At 43.0% G+C, this 18,198-nt stretch overlaps 1 protein-coding gene across 1 annotated transcript in view; it reads left to right on the forward strand.

The window, feature by feature from the left end:
* LOC113837974 (mothers against decapentaplegic homolog 1-like) overlaps positions 1 to 17,279 on the forward strand; it is a 42,425-nt gene extending 25,146 nt beyond the window's left edge. Inside the window, 6 exon segments of the mRNA XM_035453534.1 lie at positions 5,210 to 5,266; positions 7,338 to 7,604; positions 8,636 to 8,752; positions 11,293 to 11,514; positions 15,074 to 15,330; positions 17,136 to 17,279. Of these exon segments, the coding sequence (XP_035309425.1) occupies positions 5,210 to 5,266; positions 7,338 to 7,604; positions 8,636 to 8,752; positions 11,293 to 11,514; positions 15,074 to 15,330; positions 17,136 to 17,279 (1,064 nt within the window).
* The last annotated feature ends 919 nt before the right edge of the window (positions 17,280 to 18,198 follow it).

The following is an 18,198-nucleotide window of genomic DNA, read 5'->3' on the forward strand; positions in this document are numbered from 1 at the left end:
AGTATCCTGCCTGCATGTATGACTGCACACCAGAACAGGGCACCAAATTTTTATAGATGATTGTGAGGCACTCTGTGGTGGTTGGGAATTGAACTCAGGACCTCTGGAAGAGCAGCCAGTGCTCCAACCTCTGAGTACTCTCTTGTTCTTTTAAATGAAACCTGTCTCAGCTGGCATCTGGGACTTCTGAGTCTTTTATTTAACCACTGGACATGCTTTCCACACCATGCTATCTGCATCTGTAAATGAGAATACAACTAGGAGTGTCCTGTGGTTTTTATTTATTAATGTCTAAAGACACTCAAGATTGGTGCCCAGAGTGGTTGGGAACATATTTGATCCCAGCACATGGAAGGAAGAGGCAGATAGATCTCTATAGATTCCACGCCAGCCAAGGCTGTTGCCACCACCACCTGGCCCAAGTCACCTACTCTTATCCAATCCTGAACATCCAAGGCACACACCACCCTTCTTGCCATTGTTTCCTTTAAAAACCGGTCACAATTGAGGTATGCATTTGTATCAGTGAGTCAGCTCCTTGGTGGCATCTTTTTTAGATCTCACGAACATGGCATGACAATTACATGCCAGCCAAGGCAACAGAGAGACCCTGTATCCAACAAGCAAACTGAACATTGGGAGTAAGGAGCCTGGAGAGGTGGCTCCATGGTTAGGCACCTGTTGTTCTTGCAGAGTCCCTAGTATCCAGATCCCACTCTGTGGCTCACAATCTGTTACAGGGTATCCAACTCCAGTTCCAGGAGATCAAATAACCCCTGGTAACCTCCATTGGCACTGCAATACGAGGTTCAGTCATGCATGTGTGCAAAATACTCATCCTAAAACAATACCACAGTGCTGGAGAGCTCAACAGGTTAAAGCATCTACTGCCAAGCTTGATGACAGGCTTTACCATCAGGACCCTTGTGGGTGGAAAGGAAAGCATCTACAGGTTGATCTCTGTCCTCCAAAGCACACCATAGCGAACAGTATTAAGAGCAAAAGCACACATACAAACAAAACCCCTATCTGGATCCCAGCTTCACAGGAGGCTCAAGTAAAAGAATCCCAGGCTCAAGGCCAACCTGGGCAACTTAGTTCAAGGCCCTACCTGAAAATGTGAGCTAGGAGGATGGTTTGGCAGTAGAGTGTCTGCTTTCCTAACATCCCCAGAGCTGTAAGTTCCAACACTGCAAATTAATGTTTAAGTTTTTGCATTTACCTGTGTTTCTGAATTGCACAGTTGTCATAATCAATCCATGTTAGGCTTCAGTGGGATCCAGCCAACTTGCCAGGTTCATACCTGAGGGGGAGAATAGATTGTGAAATGGCAGGTAAATACCCTTAATAAAAGAGACACAGGATAGAGTCGAGAGGACAATCCAGTGTGAATACTGGACTTCTCAAGTTTATTCTTCAACATTCTTAAGTACCCCAACAAACAGGGGAACATGACAAAAGGCTTCTTTAACATGTATAAGGAACAAAAGCACTTTCTACCTTAATCCACGAAACATTTGAAAACCACACCTGAGACTCAACTTTTCCTTATGGGCCATGAGGGTCAAGAGTAACCACACCAAGTCTGTAGATATTTAGGTTTGACATTCAAGACTAAGAACAAACATCCTATAGTAGCCATGCCTTAGAAAATATGACTTTGACCTTGGAACACTAGGGACAGTTTTGAACTCTCTGACCTTGGGTCAAGATGAAGCAGAGCCATCTCTGGGCTCTGACAGATAGTACTTCTCCAAGTCTGAGGCCATCTTGAGATCACTGCTCTCCTGGTACCAAACATGGCAGAAAAGCCTTTCTCCTTGGTTATCTCCATTGCCCTTGCCCTAGAGATTTGTATTGTTGCAGCTACAGTGATGGCTCAGTAGTTATGAACACTGGAAGCAGACTGGGCATTGGTGGTGCAATCCTGTAATCCCAGCACTTGTGAGGCAGATGCAGAGAGATCTCTGGGAGTTCAATGCAAGCCTGGTCTACCGATTGAGTTCCAGGACAGCCAAGGTTACACAGAGAAACCCTGTTGGAAAAAAATCCAATCAAACAAACAATAGAAATGTTAATGGTTAATTGTGTGTGTGTGTGTGTGTGTGTGTGTGTGTGTGTTTGTGTATGTATGTATGTATGTATGTATGTATGTATGTATGTATGTATCCACATGCATTCAGCTGATATTGGCCAGAAAAGGACATCTGATCCCTTGGAGATCTAATTAAAAATGGTTGCATGTGGAACTGAACTCTAGCCCTGGGTAAGATCAGGAAACACTCCATAGAGAACTAATGAAAACAATATTTGAAAAATAGGCTATGGGCTGGGGAGATGGTTCAGAGGTTAAGAGCTCTGACTGCTCTTCCAGGGGTGCTGAGTACAATTCCCGACAACCACATGTGGTGGTTCACAGCTATCTACAATTCAATCTGGTGACCTCTTCTGGCATGTAGGCAGAATAGTATATATGTAATAAATCTTGTAAAGAAAGAAAGAAAGAAAAACAGGCTCAAAGACAGGGTGCCATGATGCTGTCTTTCTATGCACCATAGTGATAGTCCCATGTTTGTCCACAGGGTGTTTGGAGTGGACCTGAACAAAATGACCCACAGGAGGCTGGCAATGCTTCTAATCACAGAACCTTTTTGGACATTGGGTGTTGCGGCATCGGAATGGAGGCCACCAGGAGTTTTATTCCCTGTGACAGCTGTGATCTAGCACTTGAGAGACATTACTTTGTGTGTGAATTTTGCTTTTCTCTGTGTAACAGTCAAGGCTGCCCTGGAACCCCACAAAAATCTGAATACTGGAAATTTCTGTCAGTCACCGTAACAAAACTCACACCTACTGACCAAAGTGTGAAACTACAGATTAAAATAAGGGCAGAGAACACTTATTTGGATGAGGTGGGGATATTATATTTTAGAAAAGGGTTTCTGTAGCTGTGGCTTACCTGCAACTTGCTCTGTAGACAAGGATGTCCTCCAGCTCTTAGTTCTGCTTGCCTTTGCTCCTCTAGACCCACAAATATTTGCACAGTTTCCACATGCAATTCAAGCAGTAACCTAGAATTCTTGCAGATATATGAAGGGGGAACAATAGTTCCCTGCCCAGCAAACTCCTTAGAAATTTATCTTTTTAGCTGGGGGTTGGTGGCACAAGCCTATAATCCCAGCACTCGGGAGGCAGAGGCAGGTAGATTTCTGTGAGTTTGAGACCAGCTAAAAAGACAAATTTCTAAGTAATTGGGTTCAAGACCCAGTTCCAGGACAGTCTCCAAAGACACAGAGCAGCCTAGTCAGAAAAAAAAAGTTGTCTGTTTGTTTTCCTCATTCACAACTCAACATTGTAACCACACTGGGAAACAGTATACTAGAACAAACAGAAGCACAAAACATCCCAAGTGGGCTGGGGCTGTAAACCAAGGTTCCAGAGGCACAGATTTGGGCCTGTTTGTTTCTGCTATCCACACAGATGCGGCTGCAGCTCATGGAGAGGGCAGGACATGTGGTCCAGCTTGAAGACTGGCTGCCTAGCTAGCATGCATGAAACCCAGGACTCTATTCTGTCCAAAGGAGCTATATGTATTTCACGCCGATATCTGGGCTGAACAAGTGTCTACATCGGCTGTGCATGCTGTCTTATGCCTTTATGAACCAAAAGCAGGTCATTCAAGAGCAGACAGAGCTACAGGTAGGCCCAGGAAGACGAAGGAATTGGCAAAGGGCTACAGACTTGAGAGAAGCTGGGTTTGAACTCCAGGACCTACAGGAGCATATATATATATATATATATATATATATATATATATATATATATATAATATATATATCAGCTCAAGGCAATAGTATGCTCAATAATGGTAAAGGGCAGAAACATGTTAAGGAGCCTGCCACCAAGCATGAAGACCAGACATACATCACAGGAACCAACATGGTTGCAGTGACCTGACACAGGGTAGTAAGCACAGACCCAATGGTAAGCATGCACAAAAGTAAAATGTGCCCAGTATTGTGACTGTTACAGTTAGCAACCAAGAGGAAGTCAGGAAAACCTGGACAATTTACTAGGATTCTACCACCTTCCTGCCCACAAAAACAAAAACAACAACAACAAAAAACCACTTGGAAGTTGCATATGCACTAATCCTAGAAGAAGCCAGAACTGTGCTTCTGGTAGGCAGAAATTCCAGCATAGACATCTTATCTCAAAAATGGCCTCACAGGGTGCTCAATGGTGGTGCAACTGTTTAATCCCAGAACTTGTGAAGTGGAAGCCTGACTCCAAAGTTAGAGAAACCCTGTTTTGAAACGACAAAACAAACAAAACAAAACAAAACAAAAAAACACTGAGGTGTTTTGGTCACACTGAGCTTGTTCAAACACCATCTCAAAGGTGGTTTGAAATGTAGCTCAAGGAGTTTCTGAGCTTCTGTTAGGGCCTTGATTCCTTTCCCTCTGCCTTTAATCCCAGCACTCGGGAGACAGAGGCAGATGGAATTCTGTGATTTCAAGACCAGCCTTGTTCAGTAGAGCTAGTTCCAAGACAGCCTCAAAAGCCAGAGAGAAGATCTGTTTCAAACACCCACCCAAAAAAACAACCCTGAGACTTGTGGCCTAAACTGGAGTTCTTACAACCAAGGTGAAACTTGAACCTACTGAAACCGTCTCAAAAGCTCCCAGGAGAAAAATCCGCTTTCAAAATGTAAGCATTGTAGCTTAGGTCTCACCCCTACCGGGCTCCGTTTTAGGTCCAAGGAAAATATATGAACAATGTTCCGATCACACCTAACTTGCCCAGTGTTTTCAGTGAAGTGCAGCACTCCTCACACTCCCAAGCCTGAGCTCAGCGCCTGTGCACAAATGCTTCCAATGGGCTCAACTGGGATGCTTGTCACACACAGGAAGGCACAAAGTGCTTTCCAGTTCTGCCTCAGACAGGGCAACCACATTGATGACCGCTTTGTGCGTTTTCCCCTCGACTCTGGGGCACCTCGATGCCCCAGGTCCTCTCCAATACTGCTTCAGTTCCTGGCTACTGTGCAAGCAATGTCCCGAGTCCTTCCTTCCCACTCAACATTTCTCCCCCATGCCCGTGGAATCCAGGTCTCAGGATACTGCAGTTAACCCAGACACGACCTACCAAGGGACCCATTGTATCTCAAGTCCAAAGAGTGCCCCAAGGTATTTGAATGCTAGATGAGTAACTAAGAAGGAGGTGTGCATCAACCCCTATCACTATAAGCGTGTGGCGAGCCCTGGTGAGTGGTGTGGACTGTGTGTGCACCGTGAAGCCTGTTGAGACCAGAGCAATACCACCTTTCTGTTGTGGGGTGTAATTCCAAAATATCTGGGGGAAGTTTTGTGTGTATTCATACATGCGTGTGCAAAAGAGCACAGGAACTCTATCTACTCAGCTTTTGCTCACTGTAACGAGTGTCCACTTTATAAAGAGGAAGGTTTACTTTACTTCATGATTTTGAAAGTATCAGCCCTTCGTCCCATCGGCTCCAGGGCTCTCTGTCCTGTAGCACTGTAGCATCCTGGGGTAGAATGGTGGCAGAGTAGAGCTCATGTCACAAGAGGAAGGAACTGGAGCCCTACTGTTCCCTCCAGTGACTAGGAGACTTCCCACTAGGCTGCCAGGACAAGCCTTCAGCACCTGAACATTTGGGAGTACATTCCACCCAAATTTTAGCAGTCTTGGAGTATTTCATACATGTTAAAGGCCTCCTTCCTTCCAAGTGACTTTGTTTAGAAACACGTTCTGAAAATTGAGGTGTGTGTCTGACTTTGCTTTCTATGGTTCACATTGGTTCTGTGTGTCTTTCCAGCAATTTAGCTATGCAGTACGTCAGCAGACAACAGAAGCACAGGGTCCTGTCGTGTGCACTAAAGGAAGGGCACGGTGGGGCAGCTGTGACCAGTTCTACTTCATGTTTCACGACAGCGCTCTTTGTCATCTGTATTGCAGTGTGCTTGTGGTGTGGTGTGTTCCCTGTGGGCTATGTTCTGCTGTGAGGAACTGATGCTGTTACTTTAAGATATCTCAGTCTTTACCTGTGTGGTTGGGCTATGGTAAAGTCTGGAGTCGGCCTCTCGAATCTATGGATTCTGCAGTTATACATAGAGGCATCTGCAGATGAAAATAGTTAGAAATAGAACTCTGTCTCTACTGAGCAGGCAGACTTCCTTTCTGATACTTTCTGTTTCAGTTTTGGTGGTTGAAAAAGTCAATGGACTTCATTCTTTCTGGGGCTCAGAGAACAGGAACTCTTGGTGGGGAGGGCCTGCTTCCTTTTCTTCACATCAAGCCTCTGACTAGGTACGATGGTCACCACATAGGGATCAGAGGTGCTTGTACCTGATGCTGCCCAGGGTCACCAGTACTGGAGGTCCTTGTATAGGTTGGCCTGCATTGGCCTGACCTCAGCTTAGTGACCACCACAGCTCTGCCCCTCCCATAGTCTCAGGGTTAATCCTAACATTGCTGTGGAAGGAGTCCAGGGCCTTGAGAGGTGACAGGGCTAGGTGCTATGTGCCCTCTTGCTTACTCCTCTAGATTCAGCACCTGGAGCAGTGAAGCCTGCATGACTGACTCCCGAGGATGCCTAGACTCGGTGGCAGCAGCTATCGAAGGACAGAAGCCCTCTTATTCTCTAATCAGCTGAGTGACTGTCTCACAGTATTTATTTCATGTTAGGCATCGCAGGTGGTTCAGATCTGATTTAAAGTGTGGGTGACGCAGACACATACAGGCCCACATAGATACTGTGCCGTGTTACACCAGGGACTGAGCGTCTGCAGATGAGGGCTTCCAAGGGAGCTCTGGTACCAGTCTCCCGTGGATATCAGCCACTACATTCTGAATTTATATAGTTTGCCCTAGAGCTTGGTTCTACATCTGGACAGGCAGATCAGTTGACAAGTGGTTCTGTATTGAAGCATTGAGTTGCCACAGTGTCTGTCATTCAGGATGGTTTTGTTGATGGGTTGGTTCACTTAGCTGATGATTTCTGAGAGTCCCCAAATATGGATGGTGTCAGATTTGGGTGGCCTCCCTCCCTGTTCCTGTTCCCAGGATGGCCAGGTGACTTTTCTCTCACAGGATCTTCAGACCCCAGGGGTAGACTGCAAACTTCCAGCTCAACCATCCAATAATAGGTTGGTCTCCAAAGGCCTTTTGTATTTTTGTGGAATATATAAGTCATGTAAAAGTAAAGACTAAGGAATAATTTGCAAAGGCTTTTGTGTCCACTGCCTGTTTTTAAGAAAGAGTGGATATAAACTAAACCTTTCTCATTTGTCTCTCTGTTTTCTTTCTGTCCCCAGTGCTTCCTCCCGTGCTGGTTCCCAGGTACAGTGAGTACAACCCTCAGCACAGCCTTCTGGCACAGTTCCGTAACTTGGGACAGAATGAGCCTCACATGCCACCGAACGCCACGTTTCCAGATTCCTTCAGGCAGCCCAGCACCCACCCGTTTCCCCACTCATCCAATAGAAGCTACCCCAACTCCCCAGGCAGCAGCAGCAGCAGCAGCAGCACCTACCCTCACTCCCGCACCAGCTCAGACCCAGGCAGCCCTTTCCAGATGCCAGGTAGGAGGGGGCATTCGGGGATGCTGCCTGCCTTGGGGAGGTGGGTAGGTGTGGCCTGCGGGGCAGGGGCACAGTGGGTGGAACCCTGAGCACATCCTGGTGAACCAGTGCTTGGAGAATATCAATGTAGGGAGGGAGTTGTACATACAGCTGGAGAAGAGGATGGCTTGTTTGAGTCCTGTTACGTTTTGAAGCAGCTGCATCCTTCTTTGAGTGGCACAATTATTCCAGTCTCTGCTCTCCATAAAAAGAAAGGGGAATATGTCATATTACACACACTGCTGTTCTGAGAAGCGGCTTCGGCGAGCTTTTCCAACATTGAAGAACCCTTGTTATCAATGCAGCGGCAGAAGAGCTAATTACTGGGGTATCCGCCCGACCCATTTAATTAGATTCATTTTGCCAGTGATGTAATTCCAAAAAATATGTTAATATGCTTTTAACAGCAAGGAAATGCAACAGAAGTGATGGAGAACATTGCTTGTTTAACTTAGCAAAGACAAAAACCAGTTATTTTCCTGCTTGTTTAACTTAGCAAAGAAGAAAACCAGTTATTTTCCTGTTTGATTCATAGCGGATGGTGTAATAGTGACTAATTAGAGGATTACACTTTTCAGATTACAGGTTAGTAAACAAGCATCTCAAATATTAGTGCCAGAGCTCTTGCCAGTCGACATCAAGAGGGACACGATAAATAAAAGATCATCATGAAATGCATGGATATTTTTGGGAGGGAAAATGATGGGACAGGATGTTTATAGAGCCACTTAAGGTGCTTTACATTAAATTTTACTTCAGCATCCATGTTGTACCTTCAGAAATTAAAATGTGATCCATGCTTTATTGCTTCCTCCGTTCCCAACTATAAGGAAAAGGAAAATGTTTACCTAAAGTTATCCTCTGACCCCTGCATACATGTGCACACACAGGCATCTGTGTACTCTTGAGCAGGCCTAATCATACGCAAAAGCTCTCAGTGCAGAGGAGAGTCTGTGCCTGAAGCATGTAATTTTTCCTTTCAAACTTTGTAGCTGACATATCCCCAACTGCTTACCTGCCTCCTGAAGACGCCATGGCCCAGGATGGCTCTCAGCCAATGGACACGAATATGATGGCACCTGCACTGCCCTCCGAGATCAACAGAGGAGGTAAAATGAGTTGTCAGAGTTTTGTCTGTATGTCCTGTCCTAATGTTACTTTTACTCATTTAGACCTTAAAAAGGTAGGTGTTTTCGAAACATGGAAAAAACGTTTTGTTGTTTTAAGCCTAATGTAAAGAATTCTCTAGAGCCCATCTTTTTACTTAAACTCTGTCACAGTCCAATATGAGATCTCAGAATTGAATATGGAGGTCTTAGATTCCCACTGGTCTCTGAAACGGCCGTAACCAGTGCTCTGCCATTTTGTGTTACATAGTTAGGTGAAGTGAGTTTCCAGCATTGGTGGTTAGAAAACCGAACTGTCAGTCACCTCTAAAGACAATCTGTATGTTGACCAGTGTTGAATAATAAGCCAAGATTTATTAGTATTGGAAAAATAAACAAGTTTATCTGTGTCCTTAGCATGCTAATTTGCTTTCACCTTCAATAAATGAGTAAGTGATATATATTATCATATATGCATTTATATACATATATCATGTAACTGTTTAAAATGCATCTGTCTATGATTTGTTACCAATAAATATGGGTTTGTATGGCTGTTTCACATACCTATATACACAAGAGGTTGTTAAAAATCTCTGTGCTTTCAGAGAAAGTCGGAGGAAATGATTGAGTCCTATTTTACATAACAAATACATTTGTTATTTATATGCTCATGTGTTTTCATGTCTTCAGAATAGCCCCTATGCCACTTTTGGAATTTTTATTTGGGGAGCAAGATACCCTGTGTGGGGGCTGTAATGGTCATGATGAGATTATCTCTGTTACCCCCAAATAGAGACTTATTTTTAAGTTTTTTCCTTTAAAATAGCTTAAAAAATGTTCCCAGTTGGAACCATCTAAAAATCACGTAGTATTTTCAGAGGAAAAAACTTTGACTATTCTGCTGTTGTTACCTGTGGTGGATTCCCAGAACATGGGTCAGCAAGCTACAGCCGGCACACAGATCAGCCCACTTTCTGTTTTTGTAAATAAAGCTTTATTAGAACACACTTGTGCCCATTTGTTACGTATTATCTATGGCTAGGTTTTTTATTTGTTGTTGTGGTTACAAAGGCAGAGTGGAATAGTTGTGATAAATATCATATGCTTCACAAGATCTTCCTGGCCTTTTATAGGAAAAATGTGTCCACATGTAAGCCAAATGAATAGCATTTTTAACAATGCTGAAAGCTGATAGAAGGCCTATGTGACAGATGGCTCAGCCTTCTCTGGGGTTTGGCACATGTGGATTACTAAATCTTTGCTCCTTGAAGAGCAGCAGACAGGGAAGCATTGCCTAGAAAGAAACAAGGGAAATAGTATATTTTCAGCTAAGCTACTTATATAAAACAAATAACTGGCTGGTTATGTTAAGAACATGGCAGCACTCGGAAGCACAGGCAGGCTGAACACTGTGAGTTAGAGGCCTGCCTGGTCTACAAAGCTACAAAGAAACTGTGTCTCGAAAAACCACAAGCAATCAAACAAAAGGATGTGGAAGTCTTTCCTCCTCCTCCTCCTCCTCCTCCTCCTCCTCCTCCTCCTGCTCCTCCTCCTCCTTCTCCTCCTCCTCCTTGTCCTTGTCCTTCTGCTTTTCCATCTGCCAGTCCTGGTGGATTTTCTTTCCATTTCTTATATTTGTACACTGAAGCCCCATGAGGCTCAGATCAGTAATGATCAAGTTGGCAATGGTGTGGTTTGTGTGCCTGGGCTCTCAAAAGGCCTGCATAAGAGGTTTTGACACAGAAAGGGCTCTTTTCCCAGCCTTTTGATTGAAAGCATTTAGAAGCATTTTCTGTTTGGAGATTCATCAGCCTTAAGAGATTGGGCCTAACAAGCTGCATCCTCTTGGTAAACCTGTGTAGTTTCTATTGTTGGCCCTTTCTGGAAAGGGAGAGACAAACACACCTGCTTGGCATGACTTGAAGCAAATAGAAGGAGGTTAGCATGGAGTCTGGATGAGAGAGATATATTTTATTTGGGAGGAATGGCCAGCTGACATGGTTTCTTCCTGAGCTATAGCAAAACTGGAGCTTCAGCCATCACTAGCTCTTGTGAAGCCAAGCAGATTCTTCATGATAGGAAGAAGTTCGTTTTCAGGGCTTCGAAAAAGCAGAGGTCTGCCAAGGCTTTGCCAAAAGCAGTTCCTTTCTTCACAAGCCCCATTGGCATATCTCCAGGCCCCTCCTGTTGCTGTGCCACTTGCTTTCTCATTGGTCACTGTGTTTCTTGTAGGTAGTGTGCCAGCAGGAGTGATTCCAATTATTTCTGTATGTTAACCAGCAAGTTATAAGTCATTTGTATTCAGCAAGTGCTGTTGCCCTGCTAGCTGAGCTGGTATTTCATATCTCTGCCAGTTCCCCAATGAAAGGAGAATGCCGCCCTTAGTAAGAGGTACATTGGATCTCACAGAAATGACCCATGTGATCCTCGTAGTTGCCCCTCCCTGTCTTCGTTCCACTGTGCTCAGCCAGTTTTACAATGCGGTTTCTGGTTGGGGTGCTCCAGGATTAACTGTGAGCAAATTTCTTTCCTTCTTGCAGATGTTCAAGCTGTTGTTTATGAGGAACCAATGCACTGGTGCTCTATTGTGTACTACGAGCTCAACAACCGCGTGGGTGATACATTCCAGGCCTCCTCCACAAGCGTGTTGGTGGATGGTTTCACTGATCCTTCCAACAATGAGAACCACTTCTGCCTTGGGCTGCTCTCCAACATTAACCGGAACTCCGCCATAGAAAACACCAGGCGACATATTGGAAAAGGTGCGTGTCCCTTTACCCCTCCTGCAAACGTTCATCTTTTCTTCCTCTAGAAGTGACCCCATCGTTCTTGTGGCTAATGCCAAATGTTCAGATGCTGCTGTTTGAAGTATCTTTCTAATTCATATTATCTAGAAATTGCTCCAATCATTGATCTTAGTGGTTTTCCTATGATATTGATAGGTGCCAGCTGACATTGCCGTGTTATTGTGGTGCACTACGCTGTCCTATATTTTGTTATAAGTGAAATATCTTTTAAAACAATTCTTACATTTATTTATTCCATGTTTGTGTGTGCATGCCTGTATGTGTGTGTAAGTACCTTGGTCAGAGGACAGCTTGTGGAAGTCAGTTCTCTCCTTCTGCCATGTGGATACTAGGAATCAAACTCAAGTCATCAGTCTTGGTGGCAAGCACCTCTACCCACTGAACCATCTCAACATCCCAAATATCTTTCTTAGGGGACTAAACTACTAGTGGTAGATTAAAATATTTCTATAACATTTATATGTATTTATTATGTGATTAAGTCAATGACCAGATGTGTGGGTAGTGCTCAGAGCTTAGCTTTCCCTGTGGAGTAAGGAACAGGCAATCAAGAAGGGGTGTGGCATTCCTTGGAAGTGTCAGTGTAAAATCATAATTTAATGACATGACGTGTGTTTATATGCTCTTGTGCTCTTGTGTCTGTATGGGAGCCTGTCTATATACCCTCTGAATATGAATGTAGTTTCTAACTTGTCTGCTGAGAAGGCAAAGATACAAAGGAGCAATAAGCACATCTAGTGTCCAGATCATTGCTGCAGATATCTATCCCCACTGAGGCAAACTGGCTGCTTCCAAATCTGTGATGAGCTCCGCCTGGTGCATCTCACATGACACAAAGTGAAGAAAAGTTTCTGAAAATGTTGCTGCCTCTCAGGATACAGCTGTCCATGGCGGGCTTGTTCTGGTGTCCTGAGGACTAAAATCCAAGGATGCTCAGTTCCCTTATATAAAATAATGTAGTGTATCATGCAACATGCATGCTCAGCTCCCTTATATAAACAGTGTAGTGTGTCATGTAACTTAGGAATGTCACCTTTCAGGAGCCCTTACATTGACACCTACTGGAGTGTCTACATCATGTAAATAGTTGTACTGTTGAGTGACTCTGGAAAAGGCAAAGCCTCTGCATGGTAATGTTGGTGCTATTAAAAAATCACTTTTGATATGTGCATAATTGAGACTGGATTCCAGATCCAGACATAATGAAAAGCTACTGCGATTAACTGCATTAGTGGATCTTAGGAGACTGCTGGGTGTAGTGGTGCACATAACTCCTGTAACAGAAAATCAAGAATCCAAAGCCAGGTTGCACTACATACACAGTGAGATCCTGTCCAATAAGTAAACCTAATTGATACTGCCATACTAATAGAGAAGTGAATTAATTGGCAAGTTTGGAAGCTAAATTGACACTGAGTACTAGAATGCATACATCACCACTTTGTAATTAGTGTTGTAAGAATAGGACTTGTAAGATGGCTCAGTGGGGAAAGGGGCTTGTGCCAAGCCTAACAAACTTATTTCTATACCCAGGACCACATGGTAGGAAAAAGCCAATCTGACCTCCACACATGTGATAGCACATGCCTCGCGCACACATAACGCACACATAGAACAATTAAATGTATTAAGAATAAAATATGAAGATAAATTTTATGAGAATCAAGGTGTTTGCATGTTTTAAAGTGTTTCTCCCCAAACTATTTTTGTTGAAAATAAAAATCAACTGCAGAATAAAATTAACTATACAGTGTATAAATCTGCATGATCAGTAAATTGGTTGGTCCTCCATCTTTAAGTCATCAGTGAGTGGCATATATTGGGAAGGCAGAGGCAGGAAGATCTCTTGAGTTTCAGGAAAGCCAGAACTACAATGTGAGACCCTGTCTCTAAGTAAATAAATGAAGTAAAAAGAGAATCAGCATCTACAGCAATGAGTCAGGTAAAACAGTGATTTTTCATAGGTACTTGAGAAAACATTTGAGAAGATTTTTAACATTTATTCTTAGATTCAAAGAGGAAACCTAACAAGGGTGGAACTCGATTTGCAACACAGGCTTTAATGATTGCCAAAACGGACACAGTACTGCAGACTTCCTCTGTCACTGAAAGAATGCCAATATTTTCCACATCTTTATATTTCAAACATTGTCTTAATTTTCTAAAATGAAAAGGCATCATTTTTGGTATCAGGGAAAAGGTTTTTTTTTTCTTCCTAAAATGTTTTCTCTAAGCAGAATTGTGGCGATTAGGCTTCAATGTGGGTCTCTTAACAATGGGGAAATGATTGGTTTAAGGATATAAAACTGCATTTAGACAAGAGGCATGGACTCTGTGATGTCTTGAGGTCTACTGAGAGCATGATAAATATGGTTGATAACAATATGCTATACTTTAAATGTTCTGAGATAGTATACTTTAAGTGTTCTCAAAACAAAAATGATGAATATGTGTGATATAACATGTTAATTGGTTTAATTTAGCCATGCTATTGTGAACATACTGCATTACATATCATAATTGTGCATGACTTTATTTCGAGCTAAATAAATGAATGGAAAAAAGTTTTCTCTATATTTTGCTCCTAAATGTATCTCCTTATATCACTAAACTAAATGGATATCTACCACAGTGGATAGAGCTGATACTGGAGTCTTAGCCTTTTGTGTCTGTAAAAATGCCAAATGGTGTGTACTCAGACAGTCACACTAGCGTTTTCTACTAAGCCTTTCCAGGGTCACCTTCAGGGCTCAAAGCCACACTAGCTGCCTGCTTGCTAGCCTCTTTTACTCCCTCATGAGGCTTAGCCAGAGGGTACATCTTCCTTTTTGAAGATTTGCTTTTGTTTATTTTGGTTGATAGTGGGGCACATAGCAGTCAGAGGACAAATTTGCAGAATTGGTTCCCTCCTTCTTCCAGCTTTAGTAGGAGGGGATCCAGGTCTCTGCCTCCTTCTCTCTGAGAAGGTGGGTTATTGCCTGGTCTCCCAGCATTCTAAGTTGTAAGAAGTTTTCAATTATTGTTTTTAGTACTTATTTCTGTGAGCTCCTTTTTCACACAGTAATTTTCTTTCTATTTAAAAGGTGTCTGTTTTTAACTAGACCTCATGTCTTACAGCTTCCAGCAGTAATTCTTCAACCCGGGTTTCAACTCCACTCTGTTTATTGATCATCCCTTCTCTCTCTCTCTCTGAAGCTTTCTGAACAATTTAGCCTTGGCATAAATGCAGAAGACTTTAAGCACACAGGATACCCCAGGAAACTGCAGGTTTTATATTGCTATATATTTAGAGTGTCCATATACTTTCAACTCTGGTTAAGCAGGACATTAAATACCAAAATGAAAATCTCAACCATTATTATTTTTGAGAGACTTGTTTGTTCCTGAACACACTGGTTATCACAAGCATAACATAGTTAGCTAGATGTCTGTCAGAATGGCTATGTGAGTGGCCAAATTTGACTCTGCTTGGGTTCCTTTCAGCCTATGACTGACATGGTCTGTCCTCTCACAGGCGTCCACCTGTACTATGTTGGAGGAGAAGTGTATGTCGAATGCCTGAGTGACAGCAGCATCTTTGTGCAGAGTTGGAACTGTAACTACCATCATGGGTTTCATCCCACCACTGTCTGCAGGATCCCCAGTGGGTGTAGTGTGAAAATTTTCAACAACCAAGAGTTTGCTCAGATCCTGGCACAGTCTGTGAACCATGGTTTTGAGACCGTGTATGAACTCACCAAAATGTGCACTATTCGAATGAGTTTCGTGAAGGTGAGCAGAACCTGCCCATCTCATTCAGGCCTGACCCCCGCCTCACCCCTGCTATTTACAATATGTATATCTGTGCCTTCCTGGTATATATTCCTATCAGTGCCCACCAAGAGCACCATTGTCCAAGAGGTTGTCATGGGAATTTAGAATATAGTCCTCTCCCCCCACCATGTAGGTCCCAGAGATGGAACTCAGGTCTCCAGGCTTGGTGACAGGCACCATTATCTCCCCCTGCCTCCCAGTCATCATGCAGTTTATTCCGGGTCAAACTAAGGGTTTAATAGAGTCCAGAAGCAGGCAGCCTAGTCAGTCTGTGTGTCTCAGCAGTCCTTACATATCAGCCTGGGGAGGGACATCCTAGTGAATCTTGTCAGTTTCAGGGACTTACTAAAGCTTTTACGATGTCTGCTTCCTGCGTTTTAAGGACTTTGCCTAGGGGGTGGAGCATTTCACCTCCCCTTAAAGCATTCAGCAATTCTGGAGCTTCCCTATAAGACAGAAGGTTTTATCTTTGAAGATATTGCTACACAACATGTGTAAAAGGTGAGAGAAGAACCAACTTCACAGATTTGTTCTCTGAGCTCCACATGCACACTGTGGTGTACATTAACACACATTCATGCAACAACAACAAAAAGCTGGGTGCAGTGCTGTGTGTAGTCCCAGCATGGGAGACAGATAGGATCCCTTAGGCTTGCTGGCTGCCATTCTAGCCTGATTGACAAAAGCCCAGGTGCAGCAAGAGAACTCATCTCAGAAAATACAGTGGAGTGTGATTGAAGAAGATAGCCAGTGTAGACCCCTGTGCTCTCCAGGCATGGACACACAGATAAAGGGGCAAGGGATGGTTCAGTTAAAGGTGTAGGACTCTTACAGTGGTCCTGAGTTCAGTCCCAGCATCCAGCTGAAATGGATCACGATAGCCTGTAACTCTACCTCCAGGATCCAACATCTTCTGAAATCCACAGATACCACACATTCATAGATAAATCCATACTCAAACACGTACATATTTGCACAATTTTTTAAATAAACTATTAAAAAATAAATAAAGCCAGTTTGATAATACATGCCTTTTATTCCAGTGCTCAGAAATCAGATAGGTAAGCTCTGAGTTTGAGGCCAGTTTGGTCTACATAGGGAGTTTAGGCCAGCCAGGACTACCCATTAAGAGTATGTCTTAAAAGTATAAGTAAGTAAGTAAAGTTTTAATATAACATTAATGTAGTGGGAAATAAATATTTAAAATATCTTCTTTTTTTGGAGACAGAGTTTCTCTGTGGCTTTGGAGGCTGTCCTGGAACTAGCTCTTGAAGACCACAATGGTCCCAAACTCACCGAGATCCTCCTGCCTCTGCTTCCTGAGTGCTGGGATCTAAGTCGTGCACCTCCACCTCCTGGCTAAAATATCTTTACTCAAACAACTACTGGATGTATTTTAAATTTGTAATTACCCAAGACTAATAACATTTATTTATTTATTTGAAAAAAGGTCTCATTCTGTACCCTGACTGGCCTGGAACTCACAGAGATCTGCCTGTCCCTGCTTCCCGAATGCTGGGATTAAAGGCGTGTGCCACTACACCAGACTAAATAGGTGATCCTGGGGTCCTTGGGTAGACTTTTGGTGGCCAACCTCCATCCCCAAAAATTACCCATGCTTTTGCAGTATGTTTGTTTTCTTGTGGGACATGGGCATGAGTCCAAACATAATTATGTGAACTGATCATATGATTTTTTTCCTTGGTAGAATGACTCAATGAGATAGAGAGTTAAATGACACCAGTGTGCTTTCTTTTTCCTAGGGTTGGGGAGCCAAGTACCACAGGCAGGATGTTACTAGCACCCCCTGCTGGATTGAGATACATCTGCATGGCCCTCTCCTGTGGCTGGATAAAGTTCTTACCCAGATGGGTTCACCCCACAATCCTATCTTCTCAGTGTCTTAAAGGGCCTCTGGCTTCTGTCTCTTGCAAATGTTGAACCTTGCATGTAATTGAAGGATGGATATGTCAGACGTGTGAAAACCTGACAAGGGAGCCTTGATAAACTTGACCTCTGTGACCAACTGTTGGATTGAGAAATTAACAAATATTGGTAAAATGATGTTGATATCAAGAATATGTTTAGTTTACACTGTGACATTCTGTTGTGTGATCAACTAAAATGTTGACTTTTAGCAGGACTTTTGTGTATAGTTTTAAAGGAGATGGCCAGGGCAGGTACAAATTATCTATTAGAAGAAGAATAATCCTGTGCAGTCCTTTTGTTGGGAGTGTTTGGCAGAGTGTTACCTTAATAGTCTTTGAAGTATGCACTTCATCAGGTTCCGAACCCACCCTGAATCATCTTTTGTTGGGTTTTCATAATGTTTTAAAACTATTTGTTTATAAATGAGTGGGATTCTTTGTTTTAAATGGCGAATCTTTATGACATACACAGTATTCTTTCTAAAACTGTATGCTGACTGTAGTGGTGTCTGGATGACGTCAGGCTTTTGCTCCTTGCTAAATATGTATATACAGAATATTTTGAGGTTAGGAACAGTCTAAATGGCTTGTGGATCCAGAAGGTATTTGTCGGTGGGGTGGGGGAAAGGAAATGACAACCGCAAATGTAGACTATGCCTTTAGGTTTAGTTTGTTGTCTTAAATGAGCAAGCTGTTGTCTGAATTTGCTGTGTTTTAGTCTTTTTAGAGTTTTATATTACTTTTTTCCTTTCTTTTGTTTTATCTCATCTGATCTACACTGCAGTAAAGCAGCTGGTTAATTCCTGTAACTGTGAGAACAAATGAATAATTCATTTTATTTACAAATCATCTGGCTTTGTGTTTCAGTGCCCAATATATGAAATGCTTGAATTCAATG

The sequence above is a fragment of the Cricetulus griseus genome, unplaced genomic scaffold (assembly GCF_003668045.3).
Source record: "Cricetulus griseus strain 17A/GY unplaced genomic scaffold, alternate assembly CriGri-PICRH-1.0 unplaced_scaffold_1, whole genome shotgun sequence".
NCBI classification, from domain to species: Eukaryota; Metazoa; Chordata; class Mammalia; order Rodentia; family Cricetidae; genus Cricetulus; species Cricetulus griseus.